At 38.8% G+C, this 25,385-nt stretch overlaps 1 protein-coding gene across 2 annotated transcripts in view; it reads left to right on the top strand.

Moving 5' to 3' along the window:
- The window catches only part of THSD7B (thrombospondin type 1 domain containing 7B), a 1,060,674-nt gene that overhangs the window by 530,255 nt on the left and 505,034 nt on the right, over positions 1-25,385 (top strand). For both annotated transcript variants that reach the window (XM_074399739.1, XM_010330508.3), the window contains exon 5: positions 12,511-12,680. In XM_074399739.1, coding sequence (XP_074255840.1) covers positions 12,511-12,680 — 170 coding nt within the window. The remainder of the gene's footprint in view (positions 1-12,510; positions 12,681-25,385) is intronic.

Genomic DNA, 25,385 nt, shown 5'->3' with positions numbered 1-25,385 from the left:
GGTAGAACCTTAGTGTCTGAAAATAGAGGCTGACAAACTTCATTGGTAATGAACCTGGCCCACTAGTTCTACCATTTGAAAATGTTGCTGAGTTTCACGTACACACACACACACACACACACACACACACACACACACTTTTAAAATGGTGAAGCTGTAGGAAATAGGAGTATTGGAGAATTAACTGAAATACCAACCAACCAGTGTTCCATAGGGAGAATGATGTAACTAATGATTCTACTTGGTTGTGGGAAGGAGAATAAGTAACAGCAACTAAACATCAGCTGACATTCTTATTTGTCTGAAATCTGGGCTGTGGCCTCTACCACAAGAAGGCATAAAGGCTGTGTACTAACTTTGGTTTCTGGTTTTGTGTCAGTAATTAAAATTCATTGTTAACAAGGGAAAGGAAAATGAAAATCAATTAGGAACAAAAATTCTCGTGTTTCCTTTCCCAGAACTCATAAGCAAGTCATGTGCATCAAGCAAGTTAATTCACCGTTTTTTCTCCCCAGGTGGTAAATGCATGCTTTTGTGATTCTTAATAGTGTTTTAAAAATTCTTTGAGAATACTGTTTGACTTTTACCCTTCCACTGTCTTTGCTACTGGAGATGTATTTATTAATTCAACAAATACAAATCAAGCTTTTGCTATATGCCAAGCACTATGTTAAGCATTTGAGATACTTCAGAGCACACAACAGACAAACTTCCTTCACCCACTGGAATCTAAATTTTAGTAAAAATATACCAAATAAACAATATAAAGTAAATGTACAGTTGGTGGAAGAGCTATGGAAAAAGTAAAACATTCAAGTAAGGTAAAGCTAGAGGCTTGGGATGCTGCAATGAGGGGTCGGCATAGGTGATGAAATTAAACAATGTCCCTAGAGAAGCATCATTTGAGCAAGGAGGATCTGAGGAGGTGGGAAAATCAAAGGAAGGAAATAAATTAGCCACTCAGGAAATTAGGGGAAAAATATTTCAAGAACAAGGTATAGGTAGAAGTGGTGTACCACTGTAGATAGTGGAGCCTCACTAGCCTGACTCGACTGTCCAGCATTTCATACTAAACACTATGAGTGGCCATCCCTAAGGCATGACTCCATGAAGGGAACTGTAACTAAGAGGAGATCTTAGAGAATTATTCCCTGGGGCCACCACACTACCAAGTAGTTGCTTTGGAGCAACTAATTTAACTTGAAAGGAGACAGAGACCAATTCATATTATGCTATCTTGCAAAATTTTAGAACTACATGAAGGTTAGCATTGTATAGCCTTAATTTTGTTTCAAAGTTGTAGTGCTGAGCATGGTGGCTCACGCCTGTAATCCCAGCACTTTGGGAGGCCAAGGCAGATGGATCACCTGAGGTCATGAGTTCAAGACCAGCTTGACCAACATGGTGAAACCCCATCTCTACTAAAAATACAAAAAAAAATGTGCTGGGCATGTTGGCGGGTGCCTGTAATTCCAGCTACTGAGGAGGCTAAGGCAGGAGAATCACTTGAACCCGGGAGGCAGAAGTTGCAGTGAGCTAAGATCACACCATTGTACTCCAGCCTGGGAAACAAAGTAAAACTCCATCTCACAAAAAAAAAAAAAAAAAAAAAAAAGAGGCTGTAGTTTTTGACTAAGACATATATAGACCCCAGGAAACCTCTTTCTCCAGTGTATTTGTAATTTTGTGGACCTCCCCAACCTCCAGCATATCATTAAACACTCGCAGTGGTTACTATGAGTGGGGAATGGATGAGAGAGAGAGAGAATAAATGTGCTTGTCGGTTGCTACCTTGGCTTTTGGTGTGTGGTTGTCCCCTGTTATTGGGCATCATGATCTTAGGTGTCATATTATTCTATGTCCCTCGAACATGATGAGGGAGGAATCGTTTAAGATACCTTGCCACTTGGACACTTTGCTGTGTCCTGACTAACATCTAAAATATTATATCCTAGACCTCAACCAAGGTGAAGGCAAAACGCATTCTAACACTGCAGGATGAGGCAGCACATTTAGTAGATGGGGTAAAGAAAGACAAAGAACATAGAGCTGTAATAGTGTAAATGCTTCAGATCAGAGAGCTGAGGCACAACCTGATTCTAGAACAGCTATGATTCAGTATCTCTTGTGCTTTAACAGAGAGCCCCATTCTGGTGAAAGACGTTGTAACACACAAGAATATTGGGGAAAAAAATCAGCTGCAAACATCTTTCTTAGAAGCGACACCTCAGATGACCTACCAGCAACTCCTACCACCCCACAGGGAGGGAACAGTTTTTATACGAAAATGGCTGTTCTGTCTCTTAAATGATCATTTACCGTATGAAATTGAATGTAAGACAGCACTATTAAATGGTGACAGTGACCAATGCCAAGTAAAACTCTTAAGAAAATCTCAAGGCAGAAGCTGCACAGCTGAGAGTATTACATAGTTTGTGTGATACTACTACACAGAAAAGCCAATGTGTAAAGTATCGTTCCAATACTCTGGTCTGGCACTGAATAGATGGGCTGTTTTATTTAATCCAGCTGGTTTCTGATATGTATTAATTTTTCCTTATTATGCGTAAACTAGAGATCCTTTAAAAGAAGTCTGTCTGTGCATATTTATGCTGAGAGATCTATCTGGGCGCCCTGCACACCACTTTGATTTGCTTGTGAAACAAACCCCTGAGACCAGCCTGGTTTTCCCTAACATCTTTTTGAGGCACAGGACCTAATTTTAGATTTTCTAGACCTAATTCATTTCTCCTTGAGAAAATTCTGGGTAGTAGTTGATGGGTTTTTAGATGAATATTGAAGCCAGGGATAGTGCCAAGAAAAAGGATGGTAGATGAAACTTGGCTTGGTCATTGGCCTCCTTTGCCTATTGAAACAGAGTGCTGTGCTGTGAAGGGATGTTTGTTCAAAACCTGCTTTGGCCTTCACTGTGTTAATCACTGGAGAATTCATAAAATAGAAAACTTCTAGTCTGTGTTCACTTATTATTTGTCTTAAGAATCTTGTTTGATGTACTCTTTCAAAACTATTAGGTTACTGCAAAAGTAGTTGCAGTTTTTGTCACTGAAAGTAATGGCAAAACTAAAATTACTTTTTCAGCAACTTAATAGACTGCCCAGAACATGATAATTGTGTCCTATAGGAGTGTTTAGTAATGTTCCAACCCATCATCTCAGACATATGGATAGGACTATTTTGGTTTTTATTTTCTCTTTCCTTAGAAAGAGTAGCACCCAGAAAAGTACCTGGCTCATAGTAAATGCTCACTAAATATTGAAGGAATAAATGAATGAAGGCTAAAATGTGGGGTAGCTCCAGAACAGTATTATACACTCAACACGTTATTCCATGCTTACATTTATTATATAGTAAGTGTGATAGACTAAAAGGTATTTTTAAATAAAGAACAGCTGAAATTGGCCTCATCAAGATCAAAAAAGGACATCCACTCAGGACAAGGAAGAACCCAGGGAACTTGCCACAGTCCCACAATCCTGCTGATACTGTGTCCAGCTTTCCAGATAAAAAAATCTCTGTTGTCTTTGGTTATAAGATTTACTTCAAAAAAGGTGAGGAATCAGATCATAGTCTGAATTTGTCAGTTTTCTTTCTAGCACACACATCACCTGCTACATCTTCTAAATCGTCTCCCATTGATTTTCTTTTTGTTGTTGTTGTTTGTTTTGAGATGGAGTCTCACTCTGTCTCCTAGGCTGGAGTGGAGTGGCATGATCTCAGCTCATTGTAATGTCCACCTCCTAGGTTCAAGTGATTATCCCACCTCAGCCTCCCAAGTAGCTGGGATTACAGGCGTGTGCCACCACACCTGGCTAATTATTGTATTTTTGGTGGGGATGAGGTTTTGTCATGTTTTCCAGGCTGGTCTCAAACTCCTGACCTCAAGTGATCCACCTGCCTTGACCTCCCAACATCCTGGGATTACGGGCATGAGCCACTGTGCCTGGCTTCCCATTGATTTTCTATTACAGCATCTAACACTCTTCATGTAGTACGTATTTAATAAAGGATTGTCAAATAAATTAACAGATTCTCTAAGGAAGCTTTTCAAAACCATTTAAATTAAGCAGCTTTTCTCCAGCAATTTAGAAGCAGAGCTAGCTGCAGGAGGCTTTTTTGTTTTTTTTGTTTTTTGTTTTTTTTTAATACCCCAGTGCCACTTGGAATGCCAGGAAGACCGAACTGTTCAATCCCCTGGAAATGGAGCTGAAGCCAGATAGCCAAGTGGTCTAGTTCAGTGGATCCTACCTCCATGGAGCCCAGCAGGATAAGATCCCCTGGCCTGAAATTCTTGCTGCCAGCACAGAAATCTGAAGTCAAACTGGGACACTTGAGCTTGGTGGGAGGCAAGGCATCTGGCATAACTGAGGCTTGAGTAAGCGGTTTTCCCCTCACAGTATAAGCCAAGCTGCTGGGAAGTTCAAACTGGGCAAAGGACATGAACAGACACTTCTCAAAAGAGGAAGACATTTATGCAGCTGGCAAACATATGAAAAGAAGCTCATCATCACTGGTCGTTAGAAAAATGCAAATCAAAACCTCAATGAGATACTATCTCATGTCAGAATGGTGATCATTAAAAAGTCAAAAAAACAACAGAAGCTAGAGAGGATGTGAAGAAATAGGAACACTTCTACACTTTTGGTGGGAGTGTAAATTAATTTAACAATTGTGGAAGACAGTTTGGTGATTCCTCAAAGATCTAGAAATAGAAATACTGCTTGACCCAGCAATCCCATTACTGGGTATATACCCAAAGGATTATAAATCATTCTCCTATAAATACACATGCACACATATGTTTATTGCAGCACTGTTCACAATAGCAAAGACTTGGAACCAACCCAAAATGATCATTAGTGATAGATTAGAGAAAGAAAATGTGGCATATTTACACCATGGACTACTATGTGGCCATAAAAAATGATGAGTTCATGGCCTTTGCAGGGCCATGGATGAAGCTGGAAACCATTATTCTCAGCAAACTGACACAGAAATAGAAAACCTAATATCACATGTTCTCACTCATAAGTGGCTGTTGAACAATGAGAACATGTGGATACAGGGAGGGGAACATCACACTCCAGGGTCTGTCAGTGGGTGGGGTGCTATTGGAGGGATAGCATTAGGAGAAATACCTAATGTAGATGACAGGTTGATGGGTACAGCAAACCACTGTGGCATGTATATACCTATGTAACAAACCTGCATGTTCTGCACATGTATCCCAGAAATATATATATATATATATATATGTATATATATATATATATATATATATATATATAAAGAAGTAGAGGAGTCATGACCTGGAGCCTCCAGATAATCTATTTTAGAAAGGCAACAGTGATTTTCAAACAATCTGGAATTGGAGACTCTTGCCTTTTTATTAGGTTTGTCTATTACTGAGGTATTGTTTCACGAGTCTCCATTGTGCCACTTTAAGATCTCCTGGATCGAAGATTTGCTCCCCGGTTAGTGTAAGAAAGTTAACGTACTGCTAAGTGCTGTGTATGGTGATAGAAGTCTATTAATAATACATGTGTGGAGTTTGGCCGGCAAAGTCATCTGTCGAAGAGCAAAGAGCTTTGCACTTCAGAGTAGCTTTCCATAATCAATAGTCCCACTTTATCCAATAAAAAATTACTAGAGCATAAAATGTAAAAAGCTTGATCTGTTCCCTTTATTTTGGTCTTCTGTTCAGCAGAAAATGACAAGTTAATTATTTTCTAAATGCATTGACTGCTTTAAAAGGACAGCAGACATTGTCATAAATTAGTCGTGCTGCAGTACACTGATTTTTAATATACACATGCATTTAATTTGAATACCTTGCACTAGGGTTTCAATTCCAAGAATGTTTGCAAAACTATATGTGCTCAGTAAAAACATGACCGTTAACTAATGCAGTTATTCTTTCAATCTGTCATCATTAAATCACTTAGAATTCTATTTTGTGTTGTTCTGCTTTAAATCTAAGCCTTTAGAAGAATAAGAAAAGAAACTGACATTTTAAAGCAATTCCAAGCCTCTATGAAAGTGATAAAGCTGAGATTTCAAAGGACAGAGGTTGCTGTAGAGCTGTGATGGTGCCGATTCTATTTTAAGAATAGTTACTTAAATATGCCTACTTTTCTAATGTTGGCTTTGCTAATTTAGGATGCCCCTATCTATTGTTTCACAGCAATGAGTTTCTTCTTCCTTTTGTTCCCCTTTCCTCCCTCAATTTAGGGAATATTTTAATTATGGGATTTCTTAGGTGGGACAACATCACTCACAGGAATTTAAGCTAGCTACTTGAGTTGTTTAATTCAAAGGCCCAGACTCAGCTTTCCTAATCCAACATCTATGTCCTGTATCTCTTTATGAGGACGTGTATTTCCAGTTACAGAAGATTGTTTTTTTCTTTTTTATTAATTTTGATTTGTTATTTTAAGCTGCATCTACCTCTTGAGAATAACATATTAAATGTTACCTGTTTCTACTCATGCAGATACACTCGTGAACCATTTCCTGAATAGACTTAAATTATAGACTAAATACAGAGAAATTGGGCAATGAGCATAAGACATGGGGAAAAAGTTCAGAAGACCGATGCTAGGAGGTCAATGAAGAAAAATGAAATTTCACAGTTATAATACATGGTTCCTTTAATATTTGGGGTTTAATTCTCTTTCCTGAGCTGTCTTGCCTAAGAATTCAGTACCAGGAAATTTGCTGCTAATACGTGGATGAAAAACAAATTTGGAATCACCCATCACTCTTCTCTCTCTCATTCCAGGTCTAATCCATTAGAAGGTTGTCCCTACCTTCAGAATATATCCCACATCTGATCTCTTTGCACTACATTCATTATGACTGCAGCAGCAGAAGCCACCATCCTTTCTCCTAGACTGGCAAAGACCTCCAAAATGTATCATTTCTTCCACCTCCCTGGCTCCCACAGCCTATTCTTACTTCAGTAGCTAAGTGATCCTTTAAAAATTTAAATCACATCATCATGTTACCATTCTTCCCAAAATTGTCCAACGATTTTCCAGTATATTTGGAATAACACTCACAGTCTATCCTCTGGCTCAGTGATCACCAAGCTTTTTGATACCAGGGACCAGTTTTGTGGAAGATAATTTTTCCACGGACTGGGGCAGGGGGATGGTTTCAGGATGATTCAAGTGCATTACATGTATTTATTTAGCACATTATTTCTATTATTATCAAATTATAACATATAATGAAATAATTACATGACTTATCATAATGTAGAATCAGTGGGAGCCGTGAGCTTATTTTTCTGCAACTAAACAGTCCCACTTTGGGGATGTGATGGGAGACAGTGATGGATCATCAGGCACTAGATTCTCATAAGAAGCACATAGCCTAGATCCCTCTCTTGTGCAGTTCACAATAGAGTTCACACTTCTATGAAAATCTAATGCTACTGCTGATCTAATAGGAGGCGGAGCTCACGTGGCAGTGTGGGTGATGGGGAGCAGCTGTAAAAACAGATGAAGCTTCACTTGCTCACCTGCTGCTCACCTCCTGCTGTGAGGCCTAGTTCCTAGCAGGCCACTGACCAGTACTGATCTGTGGCTCAGGTGTTAGGGACCCCTGCTCTGGCCTACAAAGTTCTTCATAGCGTGGCTCTTGACTATTCTTGATGGTCCTATCTCTGCTATTCTCTCCTTGCTGCACCTGCCTTCACCATATTGACTTATGCTGTTTCTAGAAAGTGCTGGGCACTCTGGCTCCTTTGGACAGGCTGCTCTTTTCTCTGCCTAGAACACCACTTGTCCACCTATCCTTATTCTCACTCCCTCATTAGGATTTCCCTCATCATGGCATAGAAATATCTCTCCTCATGCATCTCTCTCTCTCCCCATGCAGAAACTGGTGCCATGCCATATACTGATGCATTTACGTCTGTCTATCCCACCAGAAGGTAATCTTCCCAAGGTCAGGGGCTTTCTCTCTCTCACTGCTGTGTTTTTCTTGTCCTCAGTGCTCAGCTGTGGCTTAACAATTACTTGTCGAAAGAAGGGATAAGTGAATGCATGGATGAATAAGTGATTCGCTTACTGTTTGGACAGGCCTATTTCTTTTTCTAGTCAAGCCTGCTTTTTAGCACTTTTCAAGTTTCAGTCTACCATACATATCTTTATCTTCACTAATATGTTCTTGTAGGAGTTATCCTTCCTGTGAATCCAGTATTTGAATTATTAGCATTCCCTTTCTTTCTCAGAGATTTGGGGTTCAAAGTGGCTGACAGTGTGCTTGCTCACTCAAAGTAGGGACACCAGAGTTGTTTTTACATAAATGGAGGGCAGTTTTACCTAACATTAAGAAGGACCAGGAAGCAACGTGCAGAATTTGATTTTGGGGCCTTGAAAAGACATTTTCCTTCAAAAAGTCATCTTCTGCACCTTATAGTGGAAATTTGAATTTACACAATTAGAGATTACTTATGTTGTATTTCTCTTTTAACTTGCAATTACAGCCATGCATTCCATAACATTTCTGTCAATGATGGGTCATTGACTGCATATACAATGGTCCCATAAGAATATAATAGTTTATTTTTATTGTACCTGGTTTATGTTTAGACATGTTTAGATACACAAATACTTGCCTTTGTGTTATAGTTGCCCACAATATTTAGTCTATTGACATGCTGTACAGGTTTGTAGCCTAGGAGCAATGGGCTATACCATATAGGTAGTAAGCTACACCATCTAGGTTTATGTAAGTGCACTCTATGATGTTTGCAAAAGGATGAAATTACCCAATGACACATTTCTTATAATATATCTCTGTCATCAAGTGAGACATGACTATCTCCTGAAAGTGCTAAAATTCATCCCTAGGTGACCACAATACTCTAATTATAAAATGATGGATTATAACACATTCTCAGACTGTACTTGTATTTGAGATTGGAAGAAAAGTTATTTTGGCAGTGTGAAATATTATTGGTCAGCAGATTATATTTTGTTTCTGTCCAGAACACACTTCTTCAGACCAAGATCAACATTGACTTGTTCTTGTAATGGCTACACAGGTAGCTACCTATCGTCTACTGAAATTGCATTCTGTACTACTTGATCGAGCTTTCTGGACTACCTGATTGAGTAAATGGGTTTGCCATTTACCATTTTAATCTTCCAGAGTGTCATTTTATTATGAAGATATACTTTAGAATCAGACAAACCTTGCTTTGAACTCTGCATTCACTCATGTGACCTTGAAAGAGTTACTTACTCTTTATGCCAATTCTTTCATCTGCAAAAGGGGAAATAATATTTTCTTTATAGGCTTGTTGGGAGGATTAAATGAAGTAATGCCTAAATTCATTAGGGCAGTGCCTGGAATAGAGGAAGCAGGCAGAAAATACTGACTTGGAGGATCTGCCCTGATACCCTAGTGTCCAAACAAATTAATGCCTCATTTATTCTGTTTAGCCAGACACTTCAAAAAAAGCAGATTCACACATACTCACATTAGTAAGGGGCTATGGGAACTGACATTTCTTTCATTCCATAGCCATTTACTCTACTTGAGGCATTTCCACAGCCAATTTCGAAGTGCTGACTCAGAGGAAGTAGAACTCTGGCCTTTGCAACTCCCCACAATCCCTTTTAACCAGAAGGGCCAAATGAGGCTGCTTTGAAAGGCATCAGTGTTGGGAGACAAGGGGTTGAAAAGGTCTGCTCTTTGACGTGGGCTTAGCCATTAAAGAAAGTGTCCCAGGCATCAAAAAGCTGAGTTTTCTGGAGGCTGGAGGACTATCGCCGTAACAACTTCTAACGGAGAAAGGGAGTAACGTTTAGCTGAGTGGGCTCCTTTGATTTGTTATTCTGTCAGATCCTAGCGACACTTTCTCTGGTTGGAGCAGCTCAGGATGTTCAGTTTTCATGGCTGCCGGGGTGATTTGTGACTAAACGTAGATAGTGCTTTAGAAAAAAATAAGAGAAAAAGGTTGAGCAAAAACTATGAAAAGACCCATATTTTTTTTAAAAAAAGGAATATAGAAGTCATTTATTGGTGTGGTTTTTCCTCTCTTTCTTGCTAGGTTGTTATTTTCTCTGAGGTGGTAAAAAAAATAACAATAGTGATTAATGTCTTCTCTAAAGGATTTATTATTTGCCAATGAATGGAAGTTGGGCGTTTTTGGTTAATGAGCTACCAACAAGGTTTTTGTTACTTTATATACAAGTATAGTCATTAAAGTCTTTTTTTCATTTTTCTTCATAATAACTTTGAAAATTTTCCCATTGCTAATTCTTGTAGGGTTATGATAAATTAATTGCAAAAGCAATTTATACAGAATGGCCCATTTTTTTTTCAAACGAGCAAACAAATTACTATAAACTTTGTTTCTTTTATGCTCTTTGCGAACTGTGGTTGCTGGAACTTAGACCATGGCAACTGCAGATCTCTAATATTGAGACTTTTAATGAAATCCTCATAAATAAAATATTAATGTACGTGTGTGTCTGTGTGTGTGTGTGTGCGCGCGCATGCGTGCACGTGCAACATCAGCAATGGGCAAAAGGTGCATGTAGAAATGTAGACGGCCATAAGAAGAAAGGAGTGGACACTTATTGAACATTTATTGTGTGTCAGGCTCAATGATTGGTGTTATCTCCATTGTACAGGTGGGAAAACAAAATTGGGCCCAAGTTACTAACTACAAAGTGGTGAGGTTCTGACCCAAACCAAGGCAACTGGACTCCAAAGCATACTTTCTGTCTGTACCACACTACCCTCTTGTTGCCTGTCTCCTTTGATAATTATATGGAAGTCTCTGAATCAGTGGCTGTATCTGGTCCTTTTGTTCATGGACAGAAAGCTCTTCTTTTAGGGAACCTTTGGAAGAAGGGGATTTGAAATGAGACCGTGGTCATCATCCACCCCAACATTCTCCTATCCCATTTTACTTTGCCCTAGATAAAAGATCTATCTGTGCCCTGAAACTGAAAATCTGAGAAACAAGCCTTTTGGTGAGGGGACCGTGAAGAATAGAGCAAGGACTGACTCTCTGTGAGAAGAAAGGGTTTTGAAGCCCTGGCTCTGGAAAAGAGCTGTCCCATTTCTCATGCCCAGGAATTAGAAATATATTGTTGTTTATATTCACCTGGCATAAGAAGCACCTGAACTCTGTACTCCAAGTTCTTGTTTGGAGTGCCTGAGTAACTAATTCATAAGCCTAGGGGGAAAAAGGCAAAAATTAAGTAGTGAGGCTGAGAAAGAAAAACTCATGTTACAACAGATCGCAGAGGACTGTTCAAATCCTTTTTCTATGATGGGCTTTTCACAAGACTAATGATTCTCAGAAGATTCTTAGCTTTCAGGCTTTTTAGAATGATGACATTCATTGTGAGGGATTTGTCACTATGAGATTTCTTGGAGATTTGCTTTCTTATTTTGACATCTGTTACTTGATTTCAATTTTACTCTAGTTTTTGGAAGGCCAGGATCTTTGTGACAATATGATTACTTTTATGGCTGGTTTTCCCCATTTTTCTTTTAAACAATCACAAAGCTGATAAATTTTTCTTTAAATATGAAATGAGACAGCAGATATGTGAATGTTTATTAGGCTTTGTTTATTGTTCCAGAATTTAATGAGTCTCTCAAGTGTTTTTATGGATGCTACAAGGTTATATTAATGCTGTGGGCTTAAATAATGCTGTAATAATCCACAAAAGGAAATTCTGTCTGAAATAATTCTCCACATATGAATGTAGTAGTGTGGCAGTTGTTTTGTTTTCTGTACATTGTATACAAACTCCATTGTGTTTTCTCCCTTATTTGTGTGTGTGTATTCAAGTATTTATTAACCAGTTGTAAACTAGGGAAACATATTCCTGTGTCAGTTTATATAACACATGGCTGCGTATGTAAAAAAAGTTTTACTTAAATATAGTGGCACAGTATTAACTCATTTTTAATACGTATACTTTTATGCAAATGACAAAAAGTCAAATGGGTAAAGAGTTTCTTATATCAAGAAGATTGAAAAGTTGGAGATACCTCTATGTAAAATAATATACTTACAACTTCACGCATTCACACACTGTCATATTAATTAAGAAAGAAAAGCCAAGTTTCACACAAAGTCATCTGCAAGTCTGTGAAGTGATACCCCATGACAAGTTCAGCTATCAAGAATTAGGCTCGTTTGGTTTCCAGCTCCTCTCTCTATTCCCTCACTCTCTTCCAGCTTCAAGGCTGAGACATGCTCAGTGTTTATCCATGTCACCTTCCTTTAGTCCCGTCATCCTGTGCTATTATCATGATGGGCTGCTGGATTTTTTTTTTCTAGGAAATAAAAGGGACTTAGTGATTCAAAGCTAGCATACTTCTTGATCCATAGGCAAATATTTAGTCCTAGAAAGACAGATTATGCCTCTTGATGTCATGACTTAAGTTTTCCTTAGAGTTGTATATTTTTCTTACTTCTTCTTCTTCTTTTAAATAAACCAAACCAAACAGGTATTCCTGGAGAACCTCTGAATGGAAAGAATGCCAAGTCTCTCTCCTCCTCGAACAGCAGGATCCCCACTGGCATGTGACGGGACCCGTGTGTGGCGGTGGGATCCAGACCCGGGAGGTGTACTGTGCCCAGAGCATACCAGCAGTTGCCGCACTGAGGGCCAAGGAAGGTAGGCAGCCAGTTCCGGGGCAGATGATGCGCTGCTGGTTGGAAGGAAATTCTCTTCAACTCTCCTAGTCTTCTTCTGGAAGTAACTGACACTTAGCAGTCACAAATTTAATATTTATTTTGTTGACCATTTGGAAGCCACCCCTAAGTTCTTCTACTTGTAACAGTTGGGATAGTTGAAAATAGTAGCAAAAATAATATATGTCACCAAAGGGCCACTGTGAAAGTTAAACGAGAAAATGTAGCTAGTGGGTGTAATGCAGATGAATGCAACAAGCTAAGGATCTGGTATACCAGGAATGAGTCAGTAAGGAATGTATAGCATTTTTTTTTAAAATTTTTTACTCAAAGGATTTTTTTATGTATGTGAATTTGTAAGTGTGGGAATTTCTACAAACATATCTTTTTCAAATGTCAAGGATCCAGTGTTTTGTCGCCAAATTTTATTATTTTCTGAAGAAACAGAAGGAGGAGGAGGAAAGAGAAAACAGTAGCTTCCTCTGTGGTAAGCTCTCTAATTGGTGGGTATAACACAGCAATAGTACATTTGTTTCAGGGTGCAGATAATGATAATATTTAGAAGCTGGGAAACTCGCTCAGATTTATGTAAGTCAATCTCTTGAGAAGTCATGAGTAGACAATGATGCTTCCATTCTAGAAGAATTTGTGGCCTGTTCTAACTACACTGGAGCACACGAGCAGAACCCCCTGCAGACGTGGTGAAGGTAGGACTGTTTCCTTAGGCTTGCCGGCTATGAGGACACATTTCCACTGTGGACTTTGGTTAGGAAGGCAAGATACAAATGTTCTTGTTATGGCAGTGCATCCCTTTAATTCTGTAAAGCTTGTCATGCTGGATGTCTTTGTTTTTTGGTGACAGAGCTTTGCACAGTTCACAGGCATCTGCGACCATAGCCTCAGATAAGGTACCTTATGGGATGGTTCTTACAGACTGCTTGGTGTTTCGCTTCAACATCTGGTGCTAAAAGGGCACATTTGGAGGGCTACAGCTGTTTTTCAAAGTAATGGTTGAGGTTCTTCCTTCTTTAATTTCCCTTTGGAAAATTACAACTTAAACACTTTCTATTTGAGGACAAAACATGACTATAATTATTCCTCTGAATTCGTAGGAACAGAATTTAGATTAAAAAGCTCCAGGTTATCTTTTGAAACCTTGGTGATCTTTCCATTCTGGCTCCTCTCTTCTTTTCTTTGACTACCGTCTGCTGTTCTGGGGTCTTCAGGGGTAAACATATAAATAAACTTGTACAGAATTGATGCCGTATGAACTACCTGTTTTTCAGCCTCAATTGTTAATCTGCTATTGACATTTTTATCTTTCTAAAGTTTCTTTTGTAAAAATAGCTTTTCTTATGGATCACCTATTTCTAAAGTTTCTTCAGGCTTACTCTTTCTAGCTTTTTAAATGAAAACTTACTGGGAGGAAGATTATAATTAGGAAGAAAGTGGAATTCTGGTATTCTAGAATTCAGAATTAGATGCTCACATAGTGCAGGGGAGGGGGGCGAGTGGAATAGAGAAGGGGTGTTAATTGAAGAGTAAGCAGCCTCTCAAGCCCTGGTACAATCTGCTCCAAGCATCTAAAGAGGAGAAAATGTCTTAGGCCAAAGCACACTTGGAAATTAATATCTGGGTTCACAGGAAAACAGAAAGTACTTAGAAAGCCCTAAGTCTGATAGCTCAGTTCTCAGGGGGAGAGGCTGGATGTGGGACCTGGATGTAAATACATAGATGTGTAACATGACCATTTACTCCTATACAGAGGTGAATACAATGAGTAAATCTATGGTGGATAACGCAGCACAGCTGCCATAATGGCATTGTATAGCTAACTATTTATCTTAGCAGTTATCAAAGGTTTTATTTTGCTCTTGTGTGGAAGTAAACCAGCAGGATTGTTCCCTCATTACTTTCCTTTCTTATAAATGCTTGCGCTTCTTACTGTTTATCATTTATAGATATACCGTGACAAATCTGGAATAAGAATTTCTTCTTGGGCCCCATTAAACACAAGGGAACAATTTAATTTTTATTGTTAGGAAACTGTGAGTATTTGTCCAGTGAAGTAAGAAGAATATAAATATTTTTAATATAAATATTTTAATGTAATAATAAAGGCCGAAATTGGAAACATTTTTAGCACTTCAGTTCCTGTGAACATCAAATTATTAACACTCTTATTGTTATTATGTTAGATATTAATACTTTGGAGGGAGAACACACTTTAGCAGCATTGACTTTGGAAATTTGTCAGTCACTATTGACATCTCAACCAGGCTAATTTTCCCCTAGCCTCAAGTATACTCTTTCTCTATTCACTCTGGAGTATGATTGCTTGACTTTTCTTCCCTGCAGAACCTCATCATCCACTGTGATTTAGCTGCTGTGATTCTAAGAACCTGATCTTAAAGAAATTCAAAATCTTGGGGGGAAAAACAAACTTAATTTCCATGGATCCTTCATGTAATAGAATGCAGTACAACTCCTAGATGCCATAATAATAATAATGATGATAGTAATTTTTAAAAATGCTAATCCCCTCCCAAGAGTCTCCAAATCTCTTGGCCTAAGCTGGATGCTGAAGCTAAGTTTTGATACTGATATAGCTCTGTTGATGACTTATTTTTGGCTATGTCTCATTCCTCATTGAACTTCAATTCATGGTGTTTGCAGGACAGTGTAGTAACAGCCATGGCATATTTAGTTGATATCATTGTTCAGTCTTTATGTGGTGTTTTAAATGCAACCATAATAATGCTGTAACAATCAATGTAAGTATTACCAGTAATATTAGCCAAGCCAATAGAATTGGGAATGAAAATATAGAGGACTATTTGTGATTTTGCTCAACATTTGTTGTTTTAAAGAGAATAGTGTTTCTCTTTTATAAATAAGCAGCAGCAGCAAAAGTGATGCTTACCTGTAGAATAAAAGCTTGAATTTGGTAAGACCACTTTCTTCTCACCTTTTCTCAAATAAAATTAAAACCATTCAGTTTGCATTCAACAGTCATTTTTCAGAAAGTAAAACATGAACCAAGGAATGCACCTTCAAAATCGAATAAAGATCAGGGCAAATTTATTTTATTTTTGGCAATGTGGCCTAAAGACTAGGATATCAACGAATATGAAGTGAAGCAGATATGCCATATATTCAAATGGTGAAGTGAAATTTATAAAAACAATAAACTATATTTAAAAATCAGGAAAACGTTTTGGTGTGGTTGTAGTGGAGCAGAACATTCCTTGAAATTTCTAAAATATATATATAATTTAGATTCACTATTTGTTTTTGTATTAAAAATGGAACACAATTTAGCTATGAATTCTTAAATACATTAGTTACCCCCTCTGCACTAACAAGATTGTCTTCATCATTCTGACCTCAGAGTTGGCATTAAGAGTACATGAGCACATAAGTGCATACATCCTGAAATGCTGAATTGTATAGTCTGTTTTCCTGCTGCTGATAAAGACATACCTAAGACTAGGTAATTTATAAAGAGAAAGAGTTTTAATGGACTTACAGTTCCACATGGCTGCATGGCTGGGGAGGCCTCACAGTCATGGCAGAAGGCAAAAAGGCACACTTTACATGGTGGCAGACAAGAGAGAATGAGAGCCAAGCGAAAGGGGTTTCCCCTTATAAAACCATTAGATCTCATTAAACTTATTCACTATCATCAGGACAGTATGGGGGAAATAGCCCCATGATTCAACTCACACCGGGCCCTCCCACAATACATAGCAATTACGGGAGCTTCAATTCAAGATGAGATTCGAGTGGAGACACAGCCAAATCATTCTGTCCCTGGACCCTCCCCAAGTCTCATGTCCTTACATTTCAAAACCAATCATGCCTTCCCAGCGGGTCCCTAAAGTATTAACTAATTTCACCATTAACTTGAAAGTCCACAGTCCAAAGTATCATCTAAGACAAGGCAAGTCAGTTCCACTTATGAGCCTGTAAAATCAAAAGCAAGTTTGTTACTTCCCAGATAGTGTGGGTACAGGCATTGGGTAAATACACTCATTCCAAATGGGAGAAATTGCAAAGCAAAGAGTCTACAGGCCCCATTCAAGTCTGAAATTGAGTAGGGCAGTCAAATATTAAAGCTCCAAAATGATCTCCTTTGATGTCATGTCTCACATCGAGGTCACGCTGATGTAAGAGGTGGGTTTCTATGGTCTTGGGCAGCTTCTCCTTATGGCTTTGTAGGGTACAGCCTCCCTCCTGGCTGCTTTCACTGACTGGTGTTGAGTGTCTGTGTCTTTTCCAGGTGCACAGTGCAAGCTATTGGTGGATCTATCATTCTGGGGTCTGGAGGATGGTGGCCCTTTTCTCACAGCCCCAGTAGGCAGTGCCTCAGTGGGGACTCATTGTGGGGGCTTCAACCCACATTTCCCTTCTGCACTGCCCTACCAGAGGTTCTGCATGAGGACCCCAGCCTGCAGCAAACTTTTACCTGGACATCCAGGAATTTCCATACATCCTCTGAAATCTAGGCAGAGGTTCCCAAACTTTAATTCTTGACTTCTGTGCACCCACAGGCTCAACACCACATGGAAGCTACCAAGGCATGGGGCTTGCACCCTCTGAAGCCATGGCCTGAGCTATACATTGGCCTCTTTTAGCCTTGGCTAGAGTGACTGGGATGCAGGGCACCAAGCCCTGAGGCTGTGCACAGTAGGGGAGCCCTGGGCTAGACCCGTGAAACCATTTTTCCTCTTATGTCTCTGGGTCTGTGTTGGGGGATCCCACGAAGGACTGCTGCAAAGTTCTCTGCCATGCCCTGGAGACATTTTTTCCATTGTCTTGGCAATTAACATTTGACTTCTCATTACTTATGCAAATTTCTGCAGTGGGCTTGAATTTCTCCTCAGAAAATGGGTTTTTCTTTTCTATTGTGTAATCAGGCTGCAAATGTTCTAAACTTTCATATTGTTTCCCTTTTGAAACTGAATGCTTTTCACAGCAACTCAGGTCAATTTTTGAACACTTTGCTGCTTAAAAATTTCTTCTGCCAGATACCCTAAATCTTCTCCCTCAAGTTCAAAATTCCACAAATCTGGGGCAGGGGAAAAATACCAGCAGTCTCGTTGCTAAAACATAGCAAGAGTCACCTTTACTCTAGTTTCCAAAAAATTCCTCATCTTCATCTGAGACCACCTCAGCCTTGATTTCATAGTCGATATCATTATCAGCATTTTGGTCAAAGCCATTCAACTACTTTCCAGGAAGTTCCAACCTTTCCCCATTTCTCTGTCTTCTGAGCCCTCCAAACTGTTCCAACCTCTGCCTGTTACCCAATTCCAAAGTCATTTACAAGTTTTCGGGTACTTTTGCTGCAACACCAGACTCTTCTGGTTCCAATTTACTATATTAGTCTGTTTCCATGCTACTGATAAAGACGTATCTGAAACTGGTGATTAATAAAGAAAAATAAGTTTAGTGAACTCCAGTTCCACATGGCTGAAGAGGCCTCACAATCATGGCAGAAGGCGAAAGGCACATCTTACATGGCATCAGACAAGAAAGAATGAGAGCCAAGTAAAAAGGGTGTCCCTCTATAAAACCATCAGATCTCATGAGACTTATTCACTATCATAAGAACAGGATGGGGAAACCACCTCCCTGATTCAATCATCTCCCACTGGATCCCTCCCACATCATGTGGGAATTATGGGAGTTACAGTTCAGGATAAGATTTGGGTGGGGACACAGCCAAACAATATCATGAGTAGTATTTGGAGACTTGATATATTTGAGGTTCTGGGTTTTAATTCTGACTTTGAAGGAAATGTGGTGAACCACATTAATGTACCAGTCTTCCAGTTCAATACTTTGATTTTGAATATGTTGATTTGGTGAGTAAAATTACATGACAATCAAACATTTATTTGTTTTAAAATAAATTATGTGCCTGTTGTGAGTTAGTCTATGCACTGAAGTGCATCTGTCATAAGGGTGTCCCCCAGTAATTTATAGGCTCTTAGTTGTAATAATAATTGAACTGTTAAATAAGTATGCTACAGTGACTTAAGTCTTTTGCTGATTACTAACATGGTTAAAACCATTTGTTGATGCCCAAGAGTAATCTTCATAGAGGTGATATTTAAAATGAATTTGGAGAGTCTATAAGCATGTTCTAAGTTGCAGGAGAACACATGGGAAGAAATGGAAAGGTTTGTGTTAAGTGGCAGCCTGTGCAGTGGTGTGAAGAGAGCTCAGGGTAAAGGAAGTTACAGTGACAGTGGAAAAGTAGGTCTTCTATGCTATTCTGGAGTAAGACTTTGTTTTTGAGAATATGGGTACCTATCACAGCCTTTTTTTCTTTACTGTAGGTTTTTAAACAGAAAGGAAATATCATATTGACTGTACTTAAGCCTGTAAAAACATTAGTATGCTGAGCAAATTATTGTTGAGTTTTCCTATCCTATATGCAAATGTATCTGATTATCCAGGAAGTTTCTGAGTTATGAAGTAATGTAATATATTCTGAGCTGATATCTTAAAGGGCAATTGGAGGAGATATTTCACCATCATTTGAATGACTGGAAATATCTTTCACCTGTCTTTAGAAATTGGTTTTAAAGTCAATAAAGTTTTTTGGGTGTGGGAATAAGGTGTCAGGAAAGTAGTACACTAAGAACTTCCCTTGATGTCAAGCCTGAGAGAAGCAATGAGACTGTTTAAGTGGGCTTATAGAATTTTCTCTTGCTTTATGCTAAGAGAGAAGCAGAGATAATGGAATACAATAACTTTTACTAATCAACAGCAGGATATTTGAAGACAGTTCACATGAGGCCAAGAGAGGTAATGTTCTTGACTTGTAATCTTTCTATCTTGGAAACCTCTTCAATTATTGAAATCATAGGTGTAGAAGAAAGTCAGCAAAGGGTAGCACAAGAATATTATTAACACACAGATCTCTGTGTCTTCACAATGACACAGGTGGTGATGGAAAGGTGTGGAGAGGGGAGGGAATGAGAAGATGGGTGAAGACAAGTAGTTACTCCTGTGTTTTTAGTAAGAAGAAGGAGGAACAGAAGTGGACGGAGAAAAAGAAGGAGGGGTCGGAGGAGGAATGATGAAGGAGGAAGAAAAAGGAGGAAGAAAAAGAGAAGGAGGAAGAGGAGTACAAGAAGAGGGAGAATGGAGCAGGGAGAAGGAAGAGGAGATGGGGAAGAGGAGAGCAGGAGGGAAGGAGGAAGAAACTTATTAAGGCAAACTCTTAGGGATCTTTTATTTCCATTAGGCTGTATTATCTCTCTGCTTATATTTTGAACCTATCCACTGTCTAAGATAGAGTTTAGGACTTGAAAGCCATTTCTACCTGGGTTATTGATGCAGGATCCTAGACCCACAGATGCTCCAGATCGCTAGCATGAACTCCATCTCCTTCTTGAGCGAGAATACTTAGCATGTGGCACTACCTAGGCCGGGTATAAGCAACCTTCTTTTCCAAATTGTTGTCTGTAAATGGAAGGAAGTAGAAGAGTTGATGAAAGTAACGGTACATGTTCCATCTTTAAATCCGCACCTTTTGCAGAGGGAAACATAGACTTTATGAGGCATCTATATACATACATAGTTCAAATATTCTCTCTAAAAGTGTGATGCTGGGAAGAGTTTAGAAAAGGAACAAAATGAAACACAAAGTCAAAAAGAGATCAAAGCAAGATTGATATCTAGTGATTCTGTTTGATTGCATTTGTATCTAAGTTGAGTTCATTTTTTAAATCAAGTGTAACAAATTTACCTTAGTGTGATATAGCAAATGTTTATTGAATTAATGGGCTTAGAAAAAATATTGAAGAGTTTCTACTTTTATGTGTTCATTAAATTATCAGACTGTTCTTAACATTAAAAATTTCCTGATTTATTTAGCTCTCAAGGTATAATGCATCTGATTAAACAAGAACAGGAGAAAACTGCCCTGGACAAATGAAATAGGCAGGATATTTGAGGAGAAAGGCTAGCACTGAGTAGAGGTGGCTCCGGGAAAAATAAATGGCTTATGGAAAAAATTTCTTTTTTGAATGATGTGTGAGTCCTGTTTAATTTGAAGAGGAAGAACACATGTGCAATGTGTTCTATATTCCTTCAAAGTTAACATGACTAAATTGAGAATTCACTACTGTGTGTTGCTGAAACTAAAGCATGTGGCATTGTGAAGGAGGGAGATTGTGAATGACCTAGAACTAGACATGAATTTGGATTTTGCCAATGATTTTAACAGTAATAGTTCAGCTTTTCTAATCCTATAGCACTAAGTTAATACTCCTGTAGGACAACACTTCTGTCTGATTTCTAACTATTGTTATAATAGTTTTTATCACTCCTTTGGCTATAAAGGCCCTTAAAGGCCGTGCTTGACGTTCTTCTTTGCATTCCCAAGGGCCAGTACTCTTCATGTAAAAAGCGAATAGCAAATGTTTCTTGAATTCAAAATGGAAACTCTTAAACACAACAGACTGATATGTTGAGTTTGATTGAATTCTTTTTGTTTTTCAGATAGCACAGAGAAAGAAATTGTTTGACTGTTGATCAGACCAAAATTGTCTGCAACCTGGATGTCAGCATTCCATGCCAAAGCTAGGTGGCTCTGAGAGCCCAGACTGCAATCAGACAAAATAGAAGGTATAAGGATCCTGAGTGAGGGAAATGGCCCATGGGGAAAGACTGGGGAGGAAAACAAAGGAGAAAGAAACTAGGAGCATTACTGGGTCAGAGAGATCAGCCTGGACTAAAATGGGGGCTTTGCCTGGTAGTCTTGGGCCAAGGCAATGCTAGTTGATTTCTAAATGATTTCCGTAGTTAAATATATCCCTCTGTTGTTTCAAAGAGAAAAAAAAAAGTGTATAGAAGCCATGAATGGTTTAAAATTGTTTATTTCTATCAGGGTTAATTTTGATCTCTTTAGTGGTCTAGGAGGGGAGATGAGCCAGTTAAATAAATAACTATCAAAATGAGATAAGTACCTTAAGAGAAAATGGGAATTTTAGGTAGAAAGAGATTAAACCAGTGAGCTGTGGGGGCATAGGGTAGGTTTGGGGATAAGAAAGCTTTTACCTGAGCCTTAAAGGAAGTGCATGGTTTAAATAGGTGTTCATGTGAAAGGGACAGAATCCCAGAGGAAACAGGCCATGTGTAAAGACACAGAAGTGGTAAGCTGGCCATGAATATGGGGGAGCTGAAGGTAAGAACTATGAATTTAGGGTAGAGAAGCAGAACTGCAGGCTATGATCTTAGGCTTCATGATGATCAGCTCATGAGATGGTAATACTTGAACTGTTAACTCTCCATTCCTGTCCAGCATTTGGAACTCCAGCAAAGCTGAACATCATTCACAGTCTAGGACTTTGGAGCTCATCTCTGTCTGCCCACTGCCCACCATCATATAGTCTCCCTTATTCCCCAGCCTCACACATTTACTCCCTGGCTCAGACCTGTCACCTGGATAACCCCAGTTTAGGAAGTATCTCTTCTGGGAGTTCTTTGAGATGACATAGGTACCTCTGCTTCTCAGCCACTACAGCACTTTGTCTCATTGCATGATAATTGCTTGTTTATGCATACTGGTCACCTTGCTGCTGTGCAAGTCTGAGGTTAAGGACCACATCTGTGTTATTTACTCATCTTCCCAACACTGGGAACAGTATCTGCCACATAAAAATTTCTGGCACTGAATTCAAGCTTTGTGTACCTTCTCACCCTCCTGTTACCACCTTCTTTCTTGTCCTTGGCTCATACTCTGTGGTTTTGCTGTCTCATCTCCCTTCCTAGACTGTTAAAGATGTTGCCAGTCCGCTTACAAACTTGGATGAAACACCATGTTATGGTGTCTGGGATCTGGCTTCCTTGAGTAGGAGCTGAGAGGCTGGATGCTGTAATCTGGAGGGTACAATGTGGAAGTGTAGGGAGCTTAGCTCCCTGTGGAGTGAACCTTGACCAATGAGAAACTAGATTTACGAGGAAGCCAGGCCATTCACAATGCCCCTGGAGATTTTTGTCATGTACAATTTCCTTTTGGAATCCTACCAAAAACACAGATCTGCCGAGTGATCACTATGTATCGTTATGGTTTGATGATAAGTGGTAGTCAGCACGATAACATATCACACATTCCCTCATATTTTCTCTGCTTTACTCCTGGTTGTTTCTTCACTGTCCTTGCCTCCTGGCCTGGAACTTAAGTAAAGTATTAGCACACAAATTCTCATTGTAAGTTTTAGCTTCTAGAGAGCTTCAGCAACATCAACGTTCAATGAATGTGTTGAAAGGAAGAATGAGAAACACTGTCTGAAGGATTTATTGCAATAGGTGAGATATAATATGGGTCTGAAGTATGTTGAAGCTATAAATGACAACTTTTCATTCTGTTTCTCCTTCAAATTCCTTCTCTTTTTTCTCCCTCAGTCTCACTTCTCTTTCTCTTCTTTTATGTATTTCTCGTTCTCATTACCCAATGTTTTTGTTTTCTCTCCCCACTGTTTGTTTCATCTTGCATAAGTCTTGAGAAGAGAACAGTTTTAGTGGTTGTGATAGACTTTGCAGCAGTCAGCACATTGCCTGGCAAAAGGTAGATGAGAACTCAATAGATATTTCCTGAACAAATGAATGTAACCCCCTGTATATAGTCTTACCATTCAGTTTTAGGCATTTCTTTTCACTTTGGGGCAACTTTTCTCTTCATTTCGATTGTTCACATACACCTGTACTTCATTAGTGAACAGTTAAGTTCTTTTTCTGAGAGTAGAAGATTACATTTGGAAAACCACGCTGAGACTAGTGCATTTACAATCTTTAGTTGAGTGTCTCGCTCAACTTCATTTTGTCAGCTGGACTGGATTTTTCTCAAACACCAAGCCAAGAGCTAATGAGATTCCTCTTGGCAGTGCAATTTTTGCAACAAAGTTATCGCTTCCAATCTATTTCTCCAGCTTTGTTAAGTATGCCAATTTAACTGGCAAGTAGGATATAGAAGAAATATCCACTCACTGCCCAACTCTTCCTGCAAGAAAGTTTCAGAACATTTTCACAAACCTTGTTCTAGTATTTTGCATTTTTTCATGCTCTAGTTTAAACTTTACATCAAGTTCTGTTAATAAGAGGACATAGTCACTTAGTAAGACCTCAATGTGCTTAAGAATAATTAAGGCAGGGCGCAGTGGATCACGCCTGTAATTCCAGCACTTTGGGAAGCTAAGGTGGGCAGATCATGAGGTCAATAAATTGAGATCATCCTGGCCAACATGGTGAAACCCCATCTGTACTAAAAATACAAAAATTAGCTGTGCATAATAAAGTACACCTGTAGTTCCAGCTACTCAGGAGGCTGAGGCAGGAGAATCACTTAACCCTGAGAGGTGGAGGTTGCAATGAGCCGAGATCACACCACTGTACTCCATCCTGGCGACAGAGCAAGATTTGGTCTGAAAAAAAAAAAAAAAAGAAGAAGAATTGAATGACTTCTGTGCCTTCCTGTTACTTCCTCAGACACACAGGGGAAAGGGGGAAGGAATTTATTTCTATGTCAAGAGAAAAGCTGGAAGGTCAGTGAACTAGCATGCTGGTTCTGATTCGAAGATCCTGTGTGCCTCTATGTGGGATATATAATTGTAAATTATTTTAATCTTTTTAGATATGCTTTTCTTTTTTAACTTTTCATTTTTAAAATTGACAAGTATAACGTATATGTACTTATGGTATACAACATGATGTTTCGATATAGGCATATATGTAAAATGAGTAAATAAAGCTATTTAAAATATGCATTACCTCACATACTTAACATCTTTTTTTGTGGTGAGAACACTTTCAGTCTACTCTGTTAGCAATTTTCAAGTATACAGCATATGATTAACTGTAGCCACAATGAGGTACAAAATGTATCTTGAACTTGTTTCTCCTGAGATCTACTTCTCTAAGCCTTTAATTGTATTTGTGACATTTGATGGATTTTATTCAAGTTGTCCTAATTATTTCCAGGTTTGAAACTCAGTTCTGGACATAGCCATTTCTATTTGAATAATCTATGGGCTTTGCAACTTAGTTTTTCTTATATTGGACCCTTCATCATCCTCCCCACATGCATATCAGAGTCTTCTCCACTGCTCCAAAATTCAGGAAATCACCTGTTTCAATTGACTTTTCCTTTTATGACAGATTTATCTGTAGCATGAGGGGTTGTTTGATAGCATTTTACCTGTAGTAGAACTTATTTCAAAATTGGAGTTAATACTCTCAAACACTGTGGCTGCTTTCTCAATTAAAGTTTATGTAATATTCTAAATCTTTTGTTGCCGTTTCAACAGTGTTGACAGCAACTTCACCAGGAGTAGCTTTCATCTCAAGAAATCATCATCTTTGCTCATCTGTAAGAAGCAACTCATCATGCATTCAAGTTCTATCATAAAGTTGTAGCAATTCGTCACATCTTTAGTCTCCACTTCTAATTCTAATTCTCTTCCTAGTTCTACCACATCTGCAGTTACTTACTCCACTGAAGTCTTCAATACCTCAAAGTCGTTCATTATGTTTTGAATCTACTTCTTTCAAACTTCCATTAATGTTGATATTTTGACCTCTTCCCATGGATCACGGATGTTCTAATGGCATCTAGAATGGTGAATGCATTTTCAGTTTACTTTTCATTCATTTCATTTTCAATGTACTTTTC

The sequence above is a fragment of the Saimiri boliviensis genome, chromosome 5 (genome assembly GCF_048565385.1).
Source record: "Saimiri boliviensis isolate mSaiBol1 chromosome 5, mSaiBol1.pri, whole genome shotgun sequence".
Lineage (NCBI taxonomy): Eukaryota > Metazoa > Chordata > Mammalia > Primates > Cebidae > Saimiri > Saimiri boliviensis.
Note: the sequence above shows the minus strand (reverse complement) of the source record. Positions and strands in the feature narration are given on the sequence as shown.